General features: G+C 40.7%; 1 protein-coding gene across 3 annotated transcripts in view; it reads left to right on the top strand.

Annotated features, from left to right (window-relative positions):
- The first annotated feature begins 1,284 nt into the window (after positions 1-1,284).
- LOC114886417 (NXPE family member 4-like) overlaps positions 1,285-22,393 on the top strand; it is a 41,876-nt gene continuing 20,767 nt past the window's right edge. Inside the window, exons 1-2 of one of the 3 annotated variants that reach the window (XM_029206879.1) lie at positions 1,334-1,355; positions 10,056-10,219. Coding sequence is in view for 2 of the 3 variants with exons in the window: in XM_029206876.1 (XP_029062709.1) it covers positions 2,967-3,080 (114 nt within the window). In the remaining variant the exon portion in view is untranslated. Of the gene's footprint in view, positions 1,356-2,956; positions 3,081-10,055; positions 10,220-22,393 lie in introns of those variants that run through there. The other 2 variants (XM_029206878.1, XM_029206876.1) reach the window with 2 other exon arrangements.

Raw genomic sequence — 22,393 nt, forward strand, 5'->3', positions numbered from 1 at the left:
GGGTATTGTTTCTATCGTGTTCCTATTTCACCCTTAGCTTCACCCTTCCCTGTCTATGTCTCCGAGTCTCCCTCCATGCCTTGCCCCTTCTCCTGTGGTCGACTGCAGTTGTCTCTCACTTGGCACTGCCCAGCCTGGTGGGGAGAAGAAATGGCACTCTCTGTTGCTCTGGCTCAGCCTCCATCTTAGGCAAGCCTTATGCCCCTGGATTGGGCAGGAGTTGGGGGGTGGCTTTCTCAGTGGTCCTGTCCCCCTCCCCACAGCATTAGGAAATCTCTAATGGCCTGAGTCCAGGAGTTCCCCCAGCTCCCACAGGAGTCTACAGTTTTCTTTCTTCTCCACTTCCCCAGCCAGAGTCAGTCTTCACGTGTGCTCTGGGAAGTGTTCACTGTTCCTCCCGCAGTGGCACAAGCTTTTGCTCTTAGGGAAGAAAGATGCAGGGGAGACTTGGTGCCTTTCCCATCAAGCAGTTGCCTTCTCTTCCAGGCCTGTGCCACTGAGGGAGACTTCATCCAGCCTCCTGCCCTGATCCAAGTCTTCCTTGTGAGTGCTTGGTGGAGGCCCAAGGAGACGAGGTGGCAGGTAGGTGCAAAGTCTCTTCATGTCTTCACTCCTAGAAGCTCTCTATCCTTACACTAGCCCATACTCAGCTTTTAGCAAATTATTATTTTTTTTAAATAAACTAAGTTCTTCTTACCCATCTTCCCCCGCAAAAGTGAGTCAGTATTTGTGTCCCTTCTCTTCTTGGAAGTACTTTGCTTTTGTCAGATTTTTAAGTTAGATGGTTGGCCTGTGACCCCAGTTTCTGGTAGTTAAACAAAAGCTATCTTTTTGTAGATTATCTGGATTTTTCCTGTGACTGTGGGAGTGATGATATTCCTGATGGCCAACTCCATCCTAGGCTGAAGTTGGAAGTCCTCCAGCATTTATTTCAAAGGGATAAAAAAAAACAGTTTAGGGAGACAAAGATCCTCGGACAAAAGAAGAAAACTTTTTTTTTTTTAATTTTTATTTATTTCTGGCTGCGTTGGGTCTTCGTTGCTGCGCTCGGGCTTTTTCTAGTTGCACCGAGTGGGGGCTACTCTTCGTTGCGGTGTGAGGGCTTCTCATTGTAGTGGCTTCTCTTGTTGTGGAGCACGGGCTCTAGGGCACACGGGCTTCAGTAGTTGTGGCGCACAAGCTTAGTTGCTCCGCAGCATGTGGTATCTTGCCGGACAAGGGCTCAAGCCCATGTCTCCTGCATTGGCAGGCGGATTCTTAACCACTGCACCACCAGGGAAGTCCTGAAGAGAAAAACCTTCATTTAAAGAAAGCACATGTTCAATGAGCTGATTGGACATTGTCTACAACTAAAAGTAAGTAATTGTCTGTTATATTCCCTTTTGATTGAGGAAGATTATGGCATTAAATGAGATGAAGAAGTTTTGCTCAGAATGCAAATTTGCAACTGTAGGCTAATTTTTAACTGAAAATATCATATTTATCTAAATTAGTGGAAAATACACTAGAGTAAGTATAAGGACAGGGGTTCTTAATTTTTTTGGGGGGGGCATAGAACCCTTTCACAATCTATGAAACTTTTCTCAAAATAATATTAAGTGCATGAATTAAAATATGTAGGATTTAAAAGGAAATTAATTATACTGAATTATAGTTTTCAAAGTATTTTAAAATATGATATAGAAATATATGCCCTTCCAATTTACCACATTAAATAACAACGGTTTACAACAATTTCAAAGTAGTGGTGAGAGTAAATGCTATTTTGCGAAATCTGCAACAACTGTGACATGATATGAAATATCTGTGATTTTTAATGGCTTAAATATTAGATATTACTAATACTATTGAACTTTATTATCTACATACAAAAGTTTTAAAATGCGGACTCTCAGTGAGATGTTAGTGTAAATAAAGATGCAACCTTTTTCCCATCTAAATTCACAGACTCCTCTGATTTCCATCTACGGATCTCCCAAGGGGACCATTGGATTAAGAAACCTCTGTGCTAGAAACAGCTCTCAAAAGCAATCAGAGGTAGAGAGAGGAAAGTCAGAGAAGGCTTTAGGAAAACTCCAGGTGGAGATCACAGCGTCTGCAAAAATATGCACATGAGGATGAATGCAGTACATTCAGAGAGCTGAAAGTAATCCAGCATTTTAGGACACAACCCCATCACTACTACTAGTTACCATTTACTGAGGACTTTTTAGACGCCAAGTGCTGTATGAAGTATGTTATAAATTCTTTTCATGTAATTAAGTCCTCACAATATCTCTTTGGGGTAAACATATTTAATTCCCCTTTTAGAGATGAGGAAATTGGGATCCAGAGATTTTAAAAAACTTTCCTAAGATCAAGCAGCTTGTATATTGCAAAGCATGTATACAAACCTAGATCTATTTCATTCAAAGCGCATGAGGGGCTTTGGGTGTGTCTTCATCTGTGTAGGAGGGAAGCATTTCAGTCTGGAAATTCTCAGGCATGAAGAGTCTTGAATGCCATACTAAGGAGAGTGATTGTACCCTGAAAGCCAGTGGGGTGTGGTCCCTTCTTTCCAGCTTCATCTCCTGCCTCTTCACATACACCTCAGCCACCTTGTACCACCACCATTCCCAAACATAACTTGATTTTCCCATTTTATGCTTTGCCCATGATTTCCCCTCTGCCTGGAATGCCCTCCTTCCAGGTATGCCTTTGTCTCCTGGCTAACTAGGACTCACCTTTCAAGACTTCATGGGGAGTCCCACTCTAGTTCACAAATGTAGATACCATCCTTGTTTAGGAAAGCAGAATCCTAAGCTTTCTAGAGGCAGGTGAAAAAGAAACCAGGATAGGGGCCATTCTAAGCAGGAAAAGAGAATGCAATATGGAATAAGAGCAGCAAAGGGTAAAATATGTTTAAAGCTACTTTCTTGGTGAGGAAAAAAATGTGACAGCAAAAGAGGAATCAAGAGGAAAATTAGATGGTTTATTGTCTGCATAATAAGATTGCTGAGTTTACAGAGAAAATAAAAGTAACATATGCTGACCGAAAAGGCTACCCTTTCCTTGAACAACCCTGGAGTCAGCCCTACATAGTAAGTTTATATTGTTTGCTTAAGATTACTTTTGCATCTCTAATCTCCAACTGTTAAATCTTTTTCTTTTTAACATCTTTATTGGAGTATAATTGCTTTACAATGGTGTGTTGGTTTCTACTTTATAAAAAAGTGAATCAGTTATACATATACATATGTTCCCATACCTCTTCCCTCTTGTGTCTCCTTCCCTCCCACCCTCCCTATCCCACCCCTCCAGGTGATCACAAAGCACCGAGCTGATCTCCCTGTGCTATGCAGCTGCTTCCCACTATCTACCTTACATTTAGTAGTGTATATATGTCCATGCCTCTCTCTCGCTTTGTCACAGCTTACCCTTCCCCCTCCCCATATCCTCAAGTCCATTCTCTAGTAGGTCTGTGTCTTTTTTTCTGTCTTACCCCTAGGTTCTTCATGACAGTTTTTTTTTTCTTAAATTCAATATATATGTGTTAGCATACAGTATTTGTCTCTTTGTTTCTGACTTACTTCACTCTGTATGACAGACTCTAGGTCTATCCACCTCATTACAAATAGCTCAATTTCGTTTCTTTTTATGGCTGAGTAATATTCCATTGTATATATGTGCCACATCTTCTTTATCCATTCATCCGATGACGGACACTTAGGTTGTTACCATCTCCGGGCTATTGTTAAGTAGAGCTGAAATGAATATTTTGGTACATGACATTTTTTGAATTATAGTTTTCTCAGGGTATATGCCCAGTAGTGGGATTGCTGGGTCATATGGTAGTTCTATTTGTAGTTTTTCAAGGAACCTCCATACTGTTCTCAACAGTGGCTGTATCAATTTACATTCCCACCAACAGAGCAAGAGGACTCCCTTTTCTCCACACCCTCTCCAGTATTTATTGTTTCTAGATTTTTTGATGATGGCCATTCTGACTGGTGTGAGATGATATCTCATTGTAGTTCTGATTTACATTTCTCTAATGATTAGTGATGTTGAGCATTCTTTTTTTTTATTTTTTATTTTTATTTTTTTTTTATGTTGAGCATTCTTTCATGTGTTTGTTGGCAGTCTGCATATCTTCTTTGGAGAAATGTCTATTTAGGTCTTCTGCCCATTTTTGGATTGGGTTGTTTGTTTTTTTGTTATTGAGCTGCATGAGCTGCTTATAAATTTTGGAGATTAATCCTTTGTCAGTTGTTTCATTTGCAAATATTTTCTCCCATTCTGAGGGTTGTCTTTTGGTCTTGTTTATGGTTTCCTTTGCTGTGCAAAAGCTTTGAAGTTTCATTAGGTCCCATTTGTTTATTTCTGTTTTTATTTCCATTTCTCTAGGAGGTGGGTCAAAAAGGATCTTGCTGTGATTTATGTCATAGAGTGTTCTGCCTATGTTTTCCTCTAAGAGTTTGATAGTTTCTGGCCTTATATTTAGGTCTTTAATCCATTTTGAGCTTATTTTTGTGTATGGTGTTAGGGAGCTATCTAGTCTCATACTTTTACATGTACTTGTCCAGTTTTCCCAGCACCACTTATTGAAGAGGCTGTCCTTTCTCCACTGTACATTCGTGCCTCCTTTATCAACGATAAGGTGACCATATGTGCATGGGTTTATCTCTGGGCTTTCTATCCTGTTCCATTGATCTATATTTCTGTTTTTGTGCCAGTACCATACTGTCTTGATTACTGTAGCTTTGTAGTATAGTCTGGAGTCAGGGAGCCTGATTCCTCCAGCTCCATTTTTCTTTCTCAAGATTGCTTTGGCTATTCGGGGTCTTTTGTGTTTCCATACAAATTGTGAAATTTTTTGTTCTACTTCTGTGAAAAATGCCAGTGGTAGTTTGATAGGGATTGCATTGAATCTGTAGATTGCTTTGGGTAGTATAGTCATTTTCACAATGTTGATTCTTCCAATCCAAGAACATGGTATATCTCTCCATCTATTTGTATCATCTTTAATTTCTTTCATCAGTGTCTTATAATTTTCTGCATACAGGTCTTTTGTCTCCTTAGGTAGGTGTATTCCTAGATATTTTATTCTTTTTGTTGCAGTGGTAAATGGGAGTGTTTTCTTGATTTCACTTTCAGATTTTTCATCATTAGTGTATAGGAATGCCAGAGATTTCTGTGCATTAATTTTGTATCCTGCTCCTTTACCAAATTCATTGATTAGCTCTAGTAGATTTCTGGTAGCATCTTTAGGATTCTCTATGTATAGTATCATGTCATCTGCAAACAGTGACAGCTTTACTTCTTCTTTTCTGATTTGGATTCCTTCCAAAACTATGTTGAATAAGAGTGGTGAGAGTGGGCAACTTCGTCATGTTCCTGACCTTAGTGGAAATGTTTTCAGTTTTTCACCATTGAGGACGATGTTGGCTGTGGGTTTGTCATATATGGCCTTTATTATGTTGAGGAAGCTTCCCTCTATGCCTACTTTCTGCAAGATTTTTATCATAAATGGGTGTTGAATTTTGCCAAAAGCTTTCTCTGCAACTATTGAGATGATCATATGGTTTTTCTCCTTCAATTTGTTAATATGGTGTATCACATTGATTGTTTTGCATATATTGAGGAATCCTTGCATTCCTGGAATAAACGCCACTTGATCATGGTGTATGATCCGTTTAATGTGCTGTTGGATTCTATTTGCTAGTATTTTGTTGAGGATTTTTTTGCATCTATGTTCATCAGTGATATTGGCCTGTAGTTTTCTTTCTTTGTGACACCCTTGTCTGGTTTTGGTATCAAGGTGATGGTGGCCTCGTAGAATGAGTTTGCGAGTGTTCCTCCCTCTGCTATATTTTGGAAGAGTTTGAGAAGGATAGGTGTTAGCTCTTCTCTAAATATTTGATAGAATTCACCTGTAAAGCCATCTGGTCCTGGGCTTTTGTTTGCTGGAAGACTTTTAATCACAGTTTCAATTTCAGTGCTTGTGATTGTTGTGTTCATATTTTTTATTTCTTCCTGATTCAGTCTTGGCAGGTTGTGCATTTCTAAGAATTTGTCCATTTCTTCCAGGTTGTCCATTTTATTGGCATAGAGTTGATTGTAGTAATCTTTCATGATCTTTTTATTTCTGCAGTGTCAGTTGTTACTTCTCCTTTTTCATTTCTAATTCTATTGATTTGAGTCTTCTCCCTTTTTTTCTTGATGAGTCTGGCTAATGGTTTATCAATTTTGTTTATCTTCTCAAAGAACCAGCTTTTAGTTTTATTGATCTTTACTATCGTTTCCTTCATTTCTTTTTCATTTATTTCTGATCTGATTTTTATGATTTCTTTCCTTCTGCTAACTTTGGGGTTTTTTTGTTCTTCTTTCTCTAATTGCTTTAGGTGCAAGGTTAGGTTGTTTATTCAAGATATTTCCTGTTTCTAAAGGTAGGATTGTATTGCTATAATCGTCCCTCTTAGAACTACTTTTGCTGCATCCCATAGATTTTGGGTTGTCATGTCTCCATTGTCATTTGTTTCTAGGTATTTTTTGATTTCCTCTTTGATTTCTTCAGTGATCACTTCGTTATTAAGTAGTGTATTGTTTAGCCTCCATGTGTTTGTATTTTTTACAGATCTTTTCCTGTAATTGATATCTAGTCTCACAGCGTTATGATTGGAAAAGATACTTGAAACAATTTCAATTTTCTTAAATTTACCAAGGTTTGACTTGTGACCCAAGATATGATCTATCCTGGAGAATGTTCCATAAGCACTTGAGAAAAATGTGTATTCTGTTGTTTTTGGATGGAATGTCCTATAAATATCAATTAAGTCCATCTTGTTTAATGTATCATTTAAAGCTTGTGTTTCCTTATTTATTTTCATTTTGGATAATCTGTCCATTGGTGAAAATGGGGTGTTAAAGTCCCCTACTATGAATGTGTTACTGTCAATTTCCCCTTTTATGGCTGTTAGTATTTGCTGTATGTATTGAGGTGCTCCTATGTTGGGTGCATAAATATTTACAATTGTTATATCTTCTTCTTGGATCGATCCCTTGATCATTATGTAGTGTCATTCTTTGTCTCTTCTAATAGTCTTTATTTTAAAGTCTATTTTGTCTCATATGAGAATTGCTACTCCAGCTTTCTTTTGGTTTCCATTTGCATGAAATATCTTTTTCTATCCCCTTACTTTCAGTCTGTATGTGTCTCTAGGTCTGAAGTGGGTCTCTTGTAGGCAGCAAATATATGGGTCTTGTTTTTGTATCCATTCAGCCAATCTGTGTCTTTTGGTGGGAGCATTTAGTCCATTTACATTTAAGGTAATTATCGATATGTATGTTCCTATTCCCATTTTCTTAATTGTTTTGGGTTCATTCTTGGAGGTCTTTTCCTTCTCTTGTGTTTCTTGCCTAGAGAAGTTCCTTTAGCAGTTGTTGTAGAGCTGGTTTGGTGGTGCTGAACTCTCTCAGCTTTTGCTTGTCTGTAAAGGTTTTAATTTCTCCATCAAATCTGAATGAGATCCTTGCTGGGTAGAGTAATCTTGGTTGCAGGTTTTTCTCCTTCATCACTTTAAATACGTCCTGCCAGTTCCTTCTGGCTTGCAGAGTTTCTGCTGAAAGATCAGCTGTTAACCTTATGGGGATTCCCTTGTGTGTTATCTGTTGTTTTTCCCTGGCTGCTTTTAATATGCTTTCTTTGTATTTAATTTTTGACAGTTTGATTAATATGTGTCTTGGCATGTTTCTCCTTGGATTTATCCTGTATGGGACTCTCTGTGCTTCCTGGACTCGATTAACTATTTCCTTTCCCATATTAGGGAAGTTTTCAAATATAATCTCTTCAAATATTTTCTCAGTCCCTTTCTTTTTCTCTTCTTCTTCTGGAACCCCTATAATTCAAATGTTGGTGCATTTAATGTTGTCCCAGAGGTCTCTGAGACTGTCCTCAGTTCTTTTCATTCTTTTTTCTTTATTCTGCTCTGCAGTAGTTATTTCCACTATTTTATCTTCCAGGTCACTTATCCATTCTTCTGCCTCAGTTATTCTGCTATTGATCCCATATAGAGTATTTTTTATTTCATTTATTGTGTTGTTCATCATTGTTTGTTTCATCTTTAGTTCTTCTAGGTCCTTGTTAAATGTTTCTTGCATTTTGTCCATTCTATTTCCAAGATTTTGGATCATCTTTACTATCATTATTCTGAATTCTTTTTCAGGTAGACTGCCTATTTCCTCTTCATTTGTTAGGTCTGGTGGGTTTTTATCTTGCTCCTTCATCTGCTGTGTGTTTTTCTGTCTTCTCATTTTGCTTATCTTACTGTGTTTGGGGTCTCCTTTTTGCAGGCTGCAGGTTCATAATTCCCGTTGTTTTTGATGTCTGTCCCCAGTGGCTAAGGTTGGTTCAGTAGGTTGTGTAGGCTTCCTGGTGGAGGGTACTAGTGCCTGTGTTCTGGTGGATGAGGCTGGATCTTGTCTTTCTGGTGGGCAGGTCCACGTCTGGTGGTATGTTTGGGGTTGTCTGTGGACTTACTATGATTTTAGGCAGCCTTTCTAATAATGGGTGCATTTGTGTTCCTGTCTTGCTAGTTGTTTGGCATAGGATGTCCAGCACTGTAGCTTGCTGGTCGTTGAGTGAAGGTGGGTGCTGGTGTTGAGGTGGAGATCTCTGGGAGATTTTCGCCATTTAGTATTATGAGGAGCTGGGAGGTCTCTTGTGGACCAGTGTCCTGAAGTTGGCTCTCCTACCTCAGAGGCACAGCACTGACTCCTGGCTGCAGCACCGAGAGCCTTTCATCCACACAGCTCAGAATAAAAGGGAGAAAAAGTAGAAAGAAAGAATTAGTAGAAGTAGAAAGAAAGAAAGAAGGAAAGAAAGAAGTGAGGGAGGGAGGGAGAGCCTAAGGAAGGAAGGAAGGAGGGAAAGAAGGAAAAAAAGAAAGAAGGAAAGAAAGAAGATAAAGTAAAATAAAATGAAGTAAGAAAATATAGTAAAGTTATTAAAATAAAAAATTATTATTAAGAAAAAAATTTTTAAAAAAAACAACAGACGGATAGAACCCTAGGACAAATGGTTGAAGCAAAGCTATACAGACAACATCTCACACAGAAGCATACACTCACAAAAAGAGGAAATGTGGAAAAAATCATAAATCTTGCTCTCAAAGTCCACCTCCTCAATTTGGGATGATTCATAGTCTAAAGGAGGGAAGGAAGGAAAGAAAGAAAGACGATAAAATAAAATAAAATAAAGTTATTAAATTAAAAAATAATTATTAAGAAAAAAAATTAAAACAACAACAAAAAAAGGAAGGATAGAACCCTAGGACAAATGGTGGAAGCAAAGCTATACAGACAACATCTCACACAGAAGCATACACATACACACTCACAAAAAGAGGAAAAGTGGAAAAAATCATAAATCTTGCTCTCAAAGTCCACCTTCTCAATTTGGGATGATTCATTGTCTATTCATGTATTCCACAGATGCAGGGTACATCAAGTTGATTGTGGAGATTTAATCTGCTGCTTCTGAGGCTGCTGGGAGAGATTTCCCTCTCTCTACTTTGTTCTCACAGCTCCCAGGGGCTCAGCTTTGGATTTGGCCCCGCCTCTGTGTGTAGGTCGCCGGAGGGCGTCTGTTCTTGGCTCAGACAGGATGGGGTTAAAGGAGCCGCTGATTCGGGGGCTCCGGCTCACTCAGGCCGGCGGGAGGGAGGGGCACGGAGTGCGGGGCGAGCCTGCGGCGGCAGAGGCTGGCATTACATTGCACCAGCCTGAGGCGCGCCGTGCATTCTCCCGGGGAAGTTGTCCCTGGATCCTGGGACCCTGGCAGTGGTGGGCTGGACAGGCTCCCCGGAAGTGGGGTGTGGATAGTAACCTGTGGTCGCGCACAGGCTTCTTGGTGGTGGCGGCAGCAGCCTTAGCGTCTCATGCCTGTCTCTGGGGTCCGCACTTTTAGCCACGGCTCACGCCCGTCTCTGGAGCTCCTTTAAGCAGCGCTCTTAATCCCCTCTCCTCGCGCACCAGGAAACAAAGAGGGAAGAAAAAGTCTCTTGCCTCTTCGGCAGGTGCAGACTTTTCCCTGGACTCCCGGCCAGCAGTGGTGCATTAACCCCGCAGGCTGTGTTCACGCCCCCATCCCCAGTCCTCTCCCTGCGCTCCAATGGAAGCCCGAGCCTCAGCTCCCAGCCCTGCCAGCCCCAGCGGGTGAGCAGACAAGCCTATCGGTCTGGTGAGTGCCCGTCGGCCCTGATCCTCTGTGTGGGAATCTCTCCTCTTTGCCCTCCACACCCCTGTTGCTGTGCTCTCCTCCGCCACCCCCGAAGCTTTCCCCCTCCACCACCCGCAGTCTCTGCCCGCGAAGGGGCTTCCTAGTGTGTGGAAACCTTTCCTCCTTCACAGCTCCCTCCCACTGGTGCAGGTCCTGTCCCTATTCTTTTGTCTCTGTTTTTTTCTTTTTTCTTTTGCCCTACCCAGCTACGTGGTGGGTTTCTTGCCTTTTGGGAGGTCTGAGGTCTTCTGCCAGCGTTCAGTAGGTCTTGCGTAGGAGTTGTTCTACATGTAGATGTATTTCTGGTGTATCAAATTGCCATGGGAAGGAGTGAAAGTTCCTGGCTCCAGAGTCCGTCAGTATTGGCAGTGGTCAGAATACAAATGGATAACAAACCTTCTGAGGTCCAGCCCAGTTCCAGTTCCATTCCAACCTACAGAAAGATGGAGGTTGTTGCTGTCCTAACAACACCCTAATAACTTTTCCTTATTGTTGTTGTAATTAACCTTCAGTGCACCACAGGCTTCAAATTGTTGGTTGCCCTGTGCCTCCACTGGGGGTTGAGAAGCAGGAGGGTCTTTCCTCAGTGTTTCTGCTTCCCCCTCCACTCTCAGCCAGCTCTGAGGCCAATGTCACGGTGCTTTCCCTCCACAGATTGCAGACTGCTGCTGTGCCATTGTTCCTGGGTACTAAGCCTGGGGTGGGGGCAGGAGAGAGTGTTTTCCCGGTCCAGCCTGTCTTAGGCAGGTCCTCTGTGCCTGGATCTTTGAGAAAGCTTTTTTCAGAGTTCCCGCTCCTCCTTCCCATAGCAACCACAGTCTGCCTTGTATCCAAAGTTGGTCTTGGTGGGAGTTTCCTGCCCTATTCATGGTGGTAGCAGACCTCTACCTACTGTCAGTATAAATCCTGGGTCCATGATGGCTTCCTGTCCCTTTCCTAGAAGTAGGGGTCTTATTCTCCTACCTCCTGTCTTTGCAGGATTGGATCTTTGCTTGTGTCCTGGGAATGAGAAAGTTACCTGTCCTACTCTCAAGGCAGGACATGTTGAATTTCTAATCTTCCTTCCTTAGCAACGGAGTTTTGCCTGGGCCCTGAGACCAGTTTGCAGCTTCTCCTCAAGTGATTGAAGGCTTTTGCTGAAGAGCCTTGGAAAGTCTGCAGGGCTTTATGCTTATCCCTTAGCAGCTGCCAATCCCTTCCTTCATGCCTGCACCAAGTAGGGGTACTCTCTCAAACTCCTGCCCTGCCCCCAGTCTTCCTCCTGAGCACCAGTGAAGAGCCATGCAGAAGAGCTGATGGGTGACTCTTCCTACTCTTTTCTGGAATGCCCCACCAGCACATAAACCCACACTTGGCCTTTAACAATTCATTTACATTTTTGCTGGTTTCTTCTTTTCTTTTTCTGTTGCTCTCTTTTTCCCATGCTCTGCCAAAGATGAAAGGGATTGTGTATCTCATCTCGTCTTGAAGGAGATTGTCCCTCCTTGGAATTTGGGTCATGTGGTTTCTTGCTACTTGAGTTCTCTGAGGTACTCAAGAAAGTTACACTTTTGTAGAGTATCTGGCTTTTTCCCATTGTGAGGGTAAGAGTGTATTTTTTGCAGCTTATTACATTTTCTGTAGTCACAGAAGTCTTAGTTGACTTTCATAAATATTACTTTATTGAGGCGTAAAAATATTACATACCATATAATTCACTCATTTCAAGTGTACAGTTGAACCTTCTTTCCAAATGCACACACACACCCACCACCACGCCTCAACTGCTGTAACTGAGAGGAGTGTCGTAACCCTCAGGAGTGTGTTAGAACAGGGACAGTGGTTGGTAAACATTAACCCAGAGGCAAAAGAACATTCCAGGTGTTTTGTGCACCTGGATTTGTCCCTCCCTTGGGATCCTATAATTGTTTCCTCCTAGCTGCTTCCTTGCCTCCAGACCTCCTCCATTTCATCCTATTTTGTGTTTCATGACTGTGTGCAACCATCACCATAAATCAGTTTTGGAACATGTTCATCACCCCAAGATGATACTTCATGCCGATTTACTCTTAATCCCAATTCTTGTCTCATCTTCATCACAACCCCAAGCAACCACGGATCTAGTTTCTGTCTCTACAACCTTCTCTTTTCTGGACATTTCAAATTTCGTATTGCAAATGGAATCATGAAATATGTGGTCTCTTGTATCCGAGTCTTTCATTGAGCATAATAGTTTTGAGGTTCATCCAAATCCTGGCATGTATTAGCAGTTCATTCCTTTTTATTGCTGAATTCTATTTCAGTGTATACTTATACCTAATTTTGTCTGTACCATATTCACCAGTTAAAAGACATGTAGGCTGTCTCCAATTTGGAAGCCATTATGAATAATGCTGCTATGAATATTTATGTGCAAATCTCTGTGTAGTTCATTGAATTTTTAGCTATACCTCTGTTTTATCATTAGTGGTGCTCAACTCTAGCAAGCTATGGTCTACAGTCCCAAAATGGTCCACAGCTTGTTTTCCTAAATAAAATTTTATTGGAGCACAGCCCTTCATAGGCTTACATGTGGTCTGTGGTCGTTTTCACATTGCACTACAACAGCAGAGTTGAGTACTTGTGACAGAGACACTCTGGCCTACGAAGCCTTAAATATTTACCACCTGGTCCTCTGTAGAAAAAAATCACTCCCCCTGCTCTAGAGTTTATAATGTGCATCTTTAACTTATGATAGTCTATTTTAAAATAATATACTATTCTGCAATTAATGTAGCAACCATACAACAGTATAATTCTACTTACTTCCTGCTACCCTTTGTACTCTTGTTATCATACAGTTTTATTTCTATTTCTGCTACAAACTCAGCAGTGTATAATAGATATACATCCTATAGGTTATGTTTCTCTGGAGAATCCTGACTAATACATCTTGTATGTCATGTGTCTTTTTTCTTGGGCTCCTTATAAGATTTCTCATCTTTGATTCTCAACAGTTTGACTAAGATATGCGTAGTTGAGGAAGTCTGTTGCTCTAGGGGTCCATTGAGCTTTTTATATCTGATATCTTTCCTCAGCTTGGGAAAATGCTAAGCCATTATCTCTTCAGATATATCTACTGCTCCATTATCTCTCCCTTCTCCTTTTAGGTCTCTAATTACTTATATATTGGGCCAGATGATATTGCCCCACATATCGTAGATATTCTGTTACTGGGTTTTTGCCTTTTTTCTTTTGGTTCTTCATTTTGTATAATTGCTATTGGCCTGTCTCCAAGTTTATTGTTGCTTTCTTCTTCTGAGTCCAGCATGTCATAATTCGAATGAATTTTTCAGTTCTGCATTATTTTTTTTTCATTTTTAACATTTTCATCTATAAGTTCCATCAAAGTAACTGTTCGGGTCTTTTTTATAATTTTGACCTCTCTGCTGAAATTCCCCCATCTATTTACATTGACCAATGTTTCTACTAGAGCCTTTAATATGTGTGCCACAGTTATATTAAAGTCTCTGTCTAATAATTCCAACAACAGGACTATCTTTGAGTCTTCCATATGTGACTTGTAATTTTTTGACTCTGTGTCAAGACATTCTGTATAAACAAATAGTAGATATTGAAGGAAATAATACCCCCCCACCAAAGGGCGTGCTACTTCTTTCAAGGTACTGGAATGCAGGATTGAGTCAATTTAATCTCTCATTGAGCTGTGTCTGGGCTTTGTTACAGTTTTAGCTTGATTCAGTTCATCACTGGCTTTAAAAGTTTTGAAGGCAGATTTGCAGCAACATGGATAGACCTGGAGATTATCATACTGAGTGAAGTAAGTCAGACAGAGAAAGACAAATATCATATGATATCGCTTATATGTGGACTCTAAAAAAAAAAAAACAAATGAACTTATTTACAAAACAGAAACAGACTCACAGATTTAGAGAACGAACTTATGGTTACCGGGAGGAAGGGTAGGGGGAAGGGATAGATTGGGAGTTTGGGATTGACATGTACACACAGCTATATTTAAAATAGATAACCAACAAGGACCTACTGTATAGCACAGGGAACGCTACTGATATTCTGTAATAACCTAAATGGGAAAAGAATTTGAAAAAGAATAGATACATGTATCAATATATGTATAACTGAATCACTTTGCTTACACCTGAAACAACACAACATTGTTAATCAACTATGCTCCAATATAAAATAAAAACTTAAAAAATATTTTGAAGGCAGAATCAGAGTACAGCTTGAGTCTGATCATACACAAGACTCCACAGATCCTTTTAGGCTTAAGAGGCTAACCATCAGCTTTCCAATTCATAATGGTAGCTTCTTTGGGTCTCTGGGGATTCTTATTTGTTCTCCAGTCTCACTTCTAAATTATTGCACCTCAGTAGATTCCTTTACGTCCAGCTTCCTTGTCTCTAACCTTTGGAGAATGCTGCAGTACATTAGCTGAATGCAGCCCAAAGTGCTTTGGAGAGATTTCTCTTAGTTCTCCCCTGTTTTCTCGCCTTTAGCAGGCCACTGCAATAAGCTTGGTGAAAGCTTGGATTGCTTCAGAGTCATGGGACAGCTCTCCTACCCTGTCCCCAGCATCAGCAGGCCACTGCCTTTCACTTGTGAAAGAACTGCTTGTTTCAAGAGGATTCTCTTAGCTTTGCTCTCAAACCTCAAGTGTAATGTAAGTAAGTGTGGTAAGAGCAGATATCCTTGCCTTGCTCCTGACCTTAGAGAGAATGCATTCTGTCTTGCTCCATTAAGTATGATGTTAATATTGCTTAGTATAGATGACAACAAACTTTCTACATGTCCAAATTTGTAACATACATCTAAACAGAACTGAGGAGGAAATTTACTTAGGATACATTTAATAAAACAAGAAAGTTTTTTTTTAACATCTTTATTGGAGTATAATTGCTTTACAATGTTGTGCTAGTTTCTGCTTTATAACAAAGTGAATCAGTTATACGTATACATATGTTCCCATATCTCTTCCCTCTTGCGCCTCCCTCCCACCCTCCCTACCCCACCCCTCTAGGTGGTCACAAACCACCTAGCTGATCTCCCTGTGCTATGCGGCTGCTTCCCACTAGCTATCTACTTTATGTTTGGTAGTGTATATATGTCCATGCCACTCTCTCGCTTTGTCACAGCTTACCCTTCCCCCTCCCCATATCCTCAAGTCCATGCTCTAGTAGGTCTGTGTCTTTATTCCTGTCTTACCCTTAGGTTCTTCATGATCTTTTTCTTTTTTTCTTAGATTCCATATATATGTGTTAGCATATGGAATTTTTTTTCTCTTTCTGACATACTTCACTCTGTATGACAGACTCTAGGTCCATCCACCTCACTACAAATAACTTAATTTCGTTTCTTTTTATGGCTCAGTAATATTCCATTGTATATATGTGCCACATCTTCTTTATCCATTCATCTGTTGATGGACACTTAGATTGTTTCCATGTCCTGGCTATTGTAAATAGAGCTGCAATGAACATTTTGGTACATGACTCTTTTTGAATTATGGTTTTCTCAGGGTATATGCCCAGTAGTGGGATTGCTGGGTCGTATGGTAGTTCTATTTGTAGTTTTTTAAGGAACCTCCATACTATTCTCCATAGTGGCTGTATCAATTTACATTCCCACCAACAGTGCAAGAGGGTTCCCTTTTCTCCACACCCTCTCCAGCATTTATTGTTTCTAGATTTTTTGATGATGGCCATTCTGACTGGTGTGAGATGATATCTCATTGTAGTTTTGATTTGCATTTCTCTAATGATTAATGATTTTGAGCATTCTTTCATGTGTTTGTTGGCAATCTGTATATCTTCTTTGGAGAAATGTCCATTTAGGTCTTCTGCCCATTTTTGGATTGGGTTGTTTATTTTTTTTGATATTGAGCTGCATGAGCGGCTTGTAAATTTTGGAGATTAATCCTTTGTCAGTTGTTTCATTTGCAAATATTTTCTCCCATTCTGAGGGTTGTCTTTTGGTCTTGTTTATGGTTTCCTTTGCTGTGCAAAAGCTTTGAAGTTTCATTAGGTCCCATTTGTTTATTTTTGTTTTTATTTCCATTTCTCTAGGAGGTGGGTCAAAAAGTATCTTGCTGTGATTTACGTCATAGAGTGTTCTGCCTATGTTTTCCTCTAAGAGTTTTATAGTTTCTGGCCTTACAGTTAGGTATTTAATCCACTTTGAGTCTTCCAATCCAAGAACATGGTATATCTCTCCATCTGTTTGTGTCATTTTTTATTTCTTTCATCAGTGTTTTATAGTCTTCTGAGTACAAGTCTTTTGCCTCCTTAGGTAGGTTTATTCTTAGGTATTTTACCCCTTTTGTTGTAATGCTAAATGAGATTATTTCCTTAATTTCTCTTTCTGATTTTTCATTGTTAGTGTATAGGAATGCCAGAGATTTCTGTGCATTACTTTTATATTCTGCAACTTTACCAAATTCACTGCTTAGTTCTAGTAGTTGTTTATTGGCACCTTTAGGATTTTCTATGTATAGTATTATGTCATCTGCAAACAGTGACAGTTTTACTTCTTCTTTTCCAATTTGTTTTATTTCTTTTTCTTCTCTGATTACAGTGGCTAGGACTTCCAAAACTATGTTGAATAATAGTGGTGAGCATGCACATCCTTGTCTTGTTCCTGATCTTAGAGGAAATGCTTTCAGTTTTTCCCCATTGAGTATGATGCTTGCTGTGGGTTTGTCATATATAGCCTTTATTATGTTGAGGTAGATTCCCTCTATGCCCATATTCTGGAAAGTTTTCATCATAAATGGGTGCTGAATTTTGTCAGAATCTTTTTCTCCATCTATTAAGTGATCATATGGTTTTTACTCCTTAATTTGTTAACATGGTGTATTACATTGATTGAACTGCGCACATTGAAGAATCCTTGCATTCCTGGGTTAAATCCCACTTGATCATGGTATATGATCCTTTTAATGTGTTGTTGGATTCTGTTTGCTAGTTTTGTATTCAGGATTTTTTCATCTATGTTCATCAGTGATATTGGTCTGTAATTTTCTTTTTTGTGGGATATCTTTGTCTGGTTTTGGTGTCAGGGTGATGGTGGCTTCATAGAACAAATTTGGGAGTGTTCCTCCCTCTGCAGTTTTTTGGAAGAGTTTGAGAAGGATGGGTATTAGCTCTTCTCTAAATGTTTGATAGAATTCACCTGTGAAGCTATCTGGTCCTGGACTTTTGTTTGTTGGAAGATTTTTAATTACTGTTTCAAATTCATTACTTGTGATAGGTCTGTTTATATTTTCTAATTCTTCCTGGTTCAGTCTTGGAAAATTGTACCTTTCCAAGAATTTGTCCATTTCTTCATGGTTGTCCATTTTATTGGCATATAGTTTTTTGTAGTAGTCTCATAATCCTTTGTATTTCTGCAGTGTGAGCTGTGATTTCTCCTTTTTCATTTCTAATTTTATTGATTTGCATCCTCTCCCTTTTTTTCTTGATTAGCCTGGCTAAAGGTTTATCAATTTTGTTTATCTTCTCAAAGAACCAACTTTTTGTTTTATTGATCTTTGCTATTGTTTTCTTTTTTCTATTTCATTTATTTCTACTCTGATCTTTATGATTTCTTTCCTTCTACTCACTTTGGCTTTTCTTTGTTCTTCTTTCTCTAGTTGTTTTAGGTGTACGGTTAGATTGTTTATTTGAGATTTTTCTTGTGTCTTGAGGTGAGACTGAATTGCTGTAAAATTCCCTCTTAGCACTGCTTTTGTTGAATCGCATAGGTTTGGGGTCATTGTGTTTTCATTTTCATTTGTTTCTATGTATTTTTTTATTTCTTCTTTGATTTCTCCAGTGATCTCTAGGTTATTTAGTAGCACACTGTTTAGTCTCCTTGTATTTGTGTTTTATACAGTTTTTTTCCTGTAATTGATTTCCAGTCTCATAGTGTTGTGGTCAGAAAAGATGCTTGATACGATTTCAATTTTCTTACATTTTCTGAGGCTTGATTTTTGACCCAAGATGTGATCTATCCTGGAGAATGTTCCATGTGCACTTGAGAAGAAAGTGTAATCTGCTGTTTTTGGATGGAATGTCCTATAAATATCAATTAAATCTATCTGGTCTATTTTGTCATCTAAAGCTTGTGTTTCCTCATTAATTTTCTGTCTGAATGATCTGTCCATTGTTGTAAGTGAGGTGTTAAAGTCCCCTACTAATATTGTGTTACACTCAATTTCCTCTTTTATGGCTGTTAGCATTCGCTTTATGTATTAAGGTACTACTATGTTGAGTGGATATATATTTATAATTGTTATATCTTCTTCTTGGATTGATTCCTTGATCATTAGGTAGTGTCCTTCCTTGTCTTTTGTACATTCTTTATTTTAAAGTCTATTTTATCTGATATGAGTATTGCTACTCCAGCTTTCTTTTTTTTTTTTTTTTTTTTGCGGTACACGGGCCTCTCACTGTTGTGGTCCCTCCTGCTGCGGAGCACAGGCTCCAGACGTGCAGGCTCAGCGGCCATGGCTCACGGGCCTAGCCGCTCTGCAGCATGAGGGATCCTCCTGGACTGGGGCACGATCCCATGTCCCCTGCATCGGCAGGTGGACTCTCAACCACTGCGCCACCAGGGAAGCCCTCCAGCTTTCTTTTGATTTCCATTTGCATGGAATATCTTTTTCCATCCCCTCACTTTCAGTCTGTATGTGTCCCTAGGTCTGAAGTGGGTCTCTTATAGACTTCATATATATGGGTCTTGTTTTTGTATCCATTCATCTAGCCTGTGTCTTTTGTTTGGAGCACTTAATCCATTTACATTTAAGGTAATTATCGATATGTATGTTCCTATTAACATTTTCTTGATTGTTTTCGGTTTGTTATTGTAGGTCTTTTCCTTCTCTTGTGTTTCCTGCCTAGAGAAGTCCCTTTAACATTTGTTGTAAAGCTGGTTTGGTGGTGCTGAATTCTCTTAGCTTTTGCTCTCTGTAAAGGTTTAAATTTCTCTCCATCAAATCTGAATGAGATCCTTGCTGGGTAGAGTAATTTTGGTTGTAGGTTTTTCTCTTTCATCACTTTAAGTATATCCTGCCACTCCTTTCTGGCTTGCAGAGTTTCTGCTGAAAAATCAGCTGATAACCTTATAGAGATTCCTTTGTATGTTATTTTTTGCTTTTCCCTTGCTGCTTTTTATATTTTTTCTTTGAATTTAATTTTTGTTAGTTTGATTAATATGTGTCTTGGTGTGTTTCTCCTAGGGTTTATCCTGTAAGGGACTCTGTGAGCTTCCTGGACTTGGTTGACTATTTCCTTTCCCATGTTAAGGAAGTTTTCCACCATAATCTCTTCAAATATTTTCTCAGACCCTTTCTTTTTCTCTTCTTCTTCTGGGACCCCTATAATTCAAATGTTGGCGCATTTAATGTTGTCCCAGAAGTCTCTGAGATTGTCTTCAATTCTTTTCATTCTTTTTTCTTTATTCTGCTCCTCAGCAGTTATTTCCACCATGCTGTCTTCCAGCTCACTTATTCATTCTTCTGCCTCAGTTATTCTGTTATTGATTCCTTCTAGTGTATTTTTCATTTCAGTTATTGTGTTGTTCATATCTGTTTGTTTGTTCTTAAATTCTTCTAGATCTTTGTTAAACATTTCTTGTATTTTCTCAATCCATGCCTCCATTCTATTTCCGATATTCTGAATCATCTTTACTATCGTTACTCTGAATTCTTTTTCAGATTTGTTGCCTATTTCCTCTTCATTTATTTGGTCTTGTAGGTTTTTACCTTGCTCCTTCATCTGTGACATATTTTTTGTCATCTCATTTTTTTGATGAGTGGCATTGTGTTCTTGTCTTACTGGTTGTTTGGCCTGAGGCTTCCAGCACTGGAGTTTGTAGGTTATTGGGTAGAGCTCGGTTTTGGTGCCAAGATGTGGATCTCTGGGAAACCTCACTCCATGGAATATTCCCTGGGGTCTGAGGTTCTCTGTTAGTCCAGTGGTTCAGACTCTGAGCTCCCACCGCAGGAGCTCTGGCCTGACCCCCAGCTCGTGAACCAAGATCCCACAAGCCTCACAGTGCAGGAAAAAAAAAAGAAAAGAAAGAAAGGAGCAGAACAATAACAAATAAAATAAGGTTGGAAAACTAACAGATATGTTAGAAAGAATTTAAAAATTAAAATATAGATGAAACAACAACCAGAAGGTAAAACAGAACTACAATAGTAAAAAAGAGGAGAAAAAAAAAAAAGCTGGAAAAGGCCTTGGCTCTGGGGGGGTGTGGCTTAGGCAGGGGTGGGGTTTAGGAGGTTGGTGGGGCCTATGCTTAGGACCCACTGGGCAGAAGAGGCCCTGGGGGAGGGCGGGTGCTTTGGCTTAATGCAGCAGGAGGGGCCCAGGAGTGTCTCTGGACTTAGAGGTCAGAGGACCAGGTCCAGGACCCCAGCAGGCTCACTGGGCCTGAGTGGGTGGGGGAAATGCTAGGTGCATTCCGCCCTGTTGCTCCAATCCTGGAGGGCCTCTCCCCATTGGCCTCTCTTCTTCTTCCCCCCCCCTCCCTCCTATGCCTCTAGGAGCCATGTGGCCAGAGGTGGCCCCAGAAGGCAGGGGACCAGACCCAGAAGCCCAACAGGCTTCCCTAGGAGGAGTGGGTGGAGGAAACACCCTCTGCATCTCCCCTGGTCTTCCAATCCCGGAGGGCCCCTCCCTGTCTGCCTCTACTCCTCTTCCCCCCTCCTCCCTCCCTCCCTCCTATGCCCCTAGGACCCCCAGAGCTGGAGGGGGCCTCAGAGAACACAGAACCAGGCTCAGGAGCCCAGCAGGCTTCTCAGGGCCCAAGTGGGTGGGGGAAATGCCCACTGCACCTTCCCTGATCTTCTGGCCCTGGAGGGTCACCCCCCACCATCTGCCTCTCTTCCTCTTCCCCCCTCCTCCCTCCCTCCCATGCCCCTAAGACCCACAAGGCCAGAGGGGGCCCCGGAGAATGAAGTACGAGGCCAGGTCCCAGCAGGTTCCCAGGCCGAGTGGGCAGGGGAAACACCTGCCACACCTCCCCTGATCCTCTGATCCTGGAGGGACCCTCCTGGTCCACCTCTCCTCTTCTCCCCCCACCTCCCTCCTACACCCCTAGGACCAACATGGCCCAGAGGGGGCCATGGAGGACAGGGGATCCGGCCCGGGAGCCCAACACGTTTCCTGGGGCTGAGTGAGTGGGAGAAACACCTGCCCTGCCTCCCCTGATCCTCTGAGCCCCTAAGGGTCCCTCCAGGCATGGGAACCACTCCCCCCTCCCAACCACCCCTCAGGGGCACCAGTCCCGTCCGGCTTCCACTTCTCCTCCCCGCTCACCCACCCCCCGCATCCTACCCAGTTGCTCACAGGTTCCTCCCATCTCCTCGGGCATCAAGGTCCCCTACCAGTGTCCAGCAGGCACCCTAGTTGTAGGGAGACTCAAACTCCGTGTCTTCCCACACTGCCATCTTGACTCCAACCTCCAATACCAGACTATCTTAATTACAATTGCTTTTTAATAAAATGTTATCTGGTAGGATAGGCCGTTCATTTTAAGCTTCTTCTACAGGTTTGGTTTCCTACTTTTGGCTTGTTGCTCTTCCATATAATAATTAGTCATCATATAGAGGTCTGATAGAATTTGGGGGAGAATTGCAATCCACATGATATTAAACTTTCTTATTCATAAACATGACATACCATTTCATTTATTCAGGTCTTCTTTTATGTCCTTCAGTGTTTCACAATGTTGCCCATAAAAATGTTTTATATCCTGTTTTAATTTTAGATGCTACTGCAAATAGAAGTTTTTACTATTATATTTTTAATTGGTCATTATTACTGCTTAGAATACAATTGATTTTATATGTTGATTAGTTTCCTAGGGCTGCCATAACAAAGTACGATAAACTGTGTGGCTGAAACCACATAAATTTATTCTCTCACAGTTTGGGAGGCTAGAATCTGAAATCAAGGTGTCAGTAAGATGACGCTCCCTCTGAAGGCTCTAGGGAAGAATCCTTGCTCACCTGCCTCAGCTTCTAGTGGCCCCAGGCATTTCTTGGCTTCTGGCAACAGACTCCAATCTCTGCCTCCATCTCCACATGGCCTCTTTCGCTCTGTGTCGTCTTTTCTTTTTACAAGGACACCAGTCATTGAACTTCAGGCC

Source organism: Monodon monoceros, unplaced genomic scaffold, assembly GCF_005190385.1.
Source record: "Monodon monoceros isolate NGI ecotype Baffin Bay Population unplaced genomic scaffold, NGI_Narwhal_1 Super_Scaffold_7, whole genome shotgun sequence".
NCBI lineage: Eukaryota > Metazoa > Chordata > Mammalia > Artiodactyla > Monodontidae > Monodon > Monodon monoceros.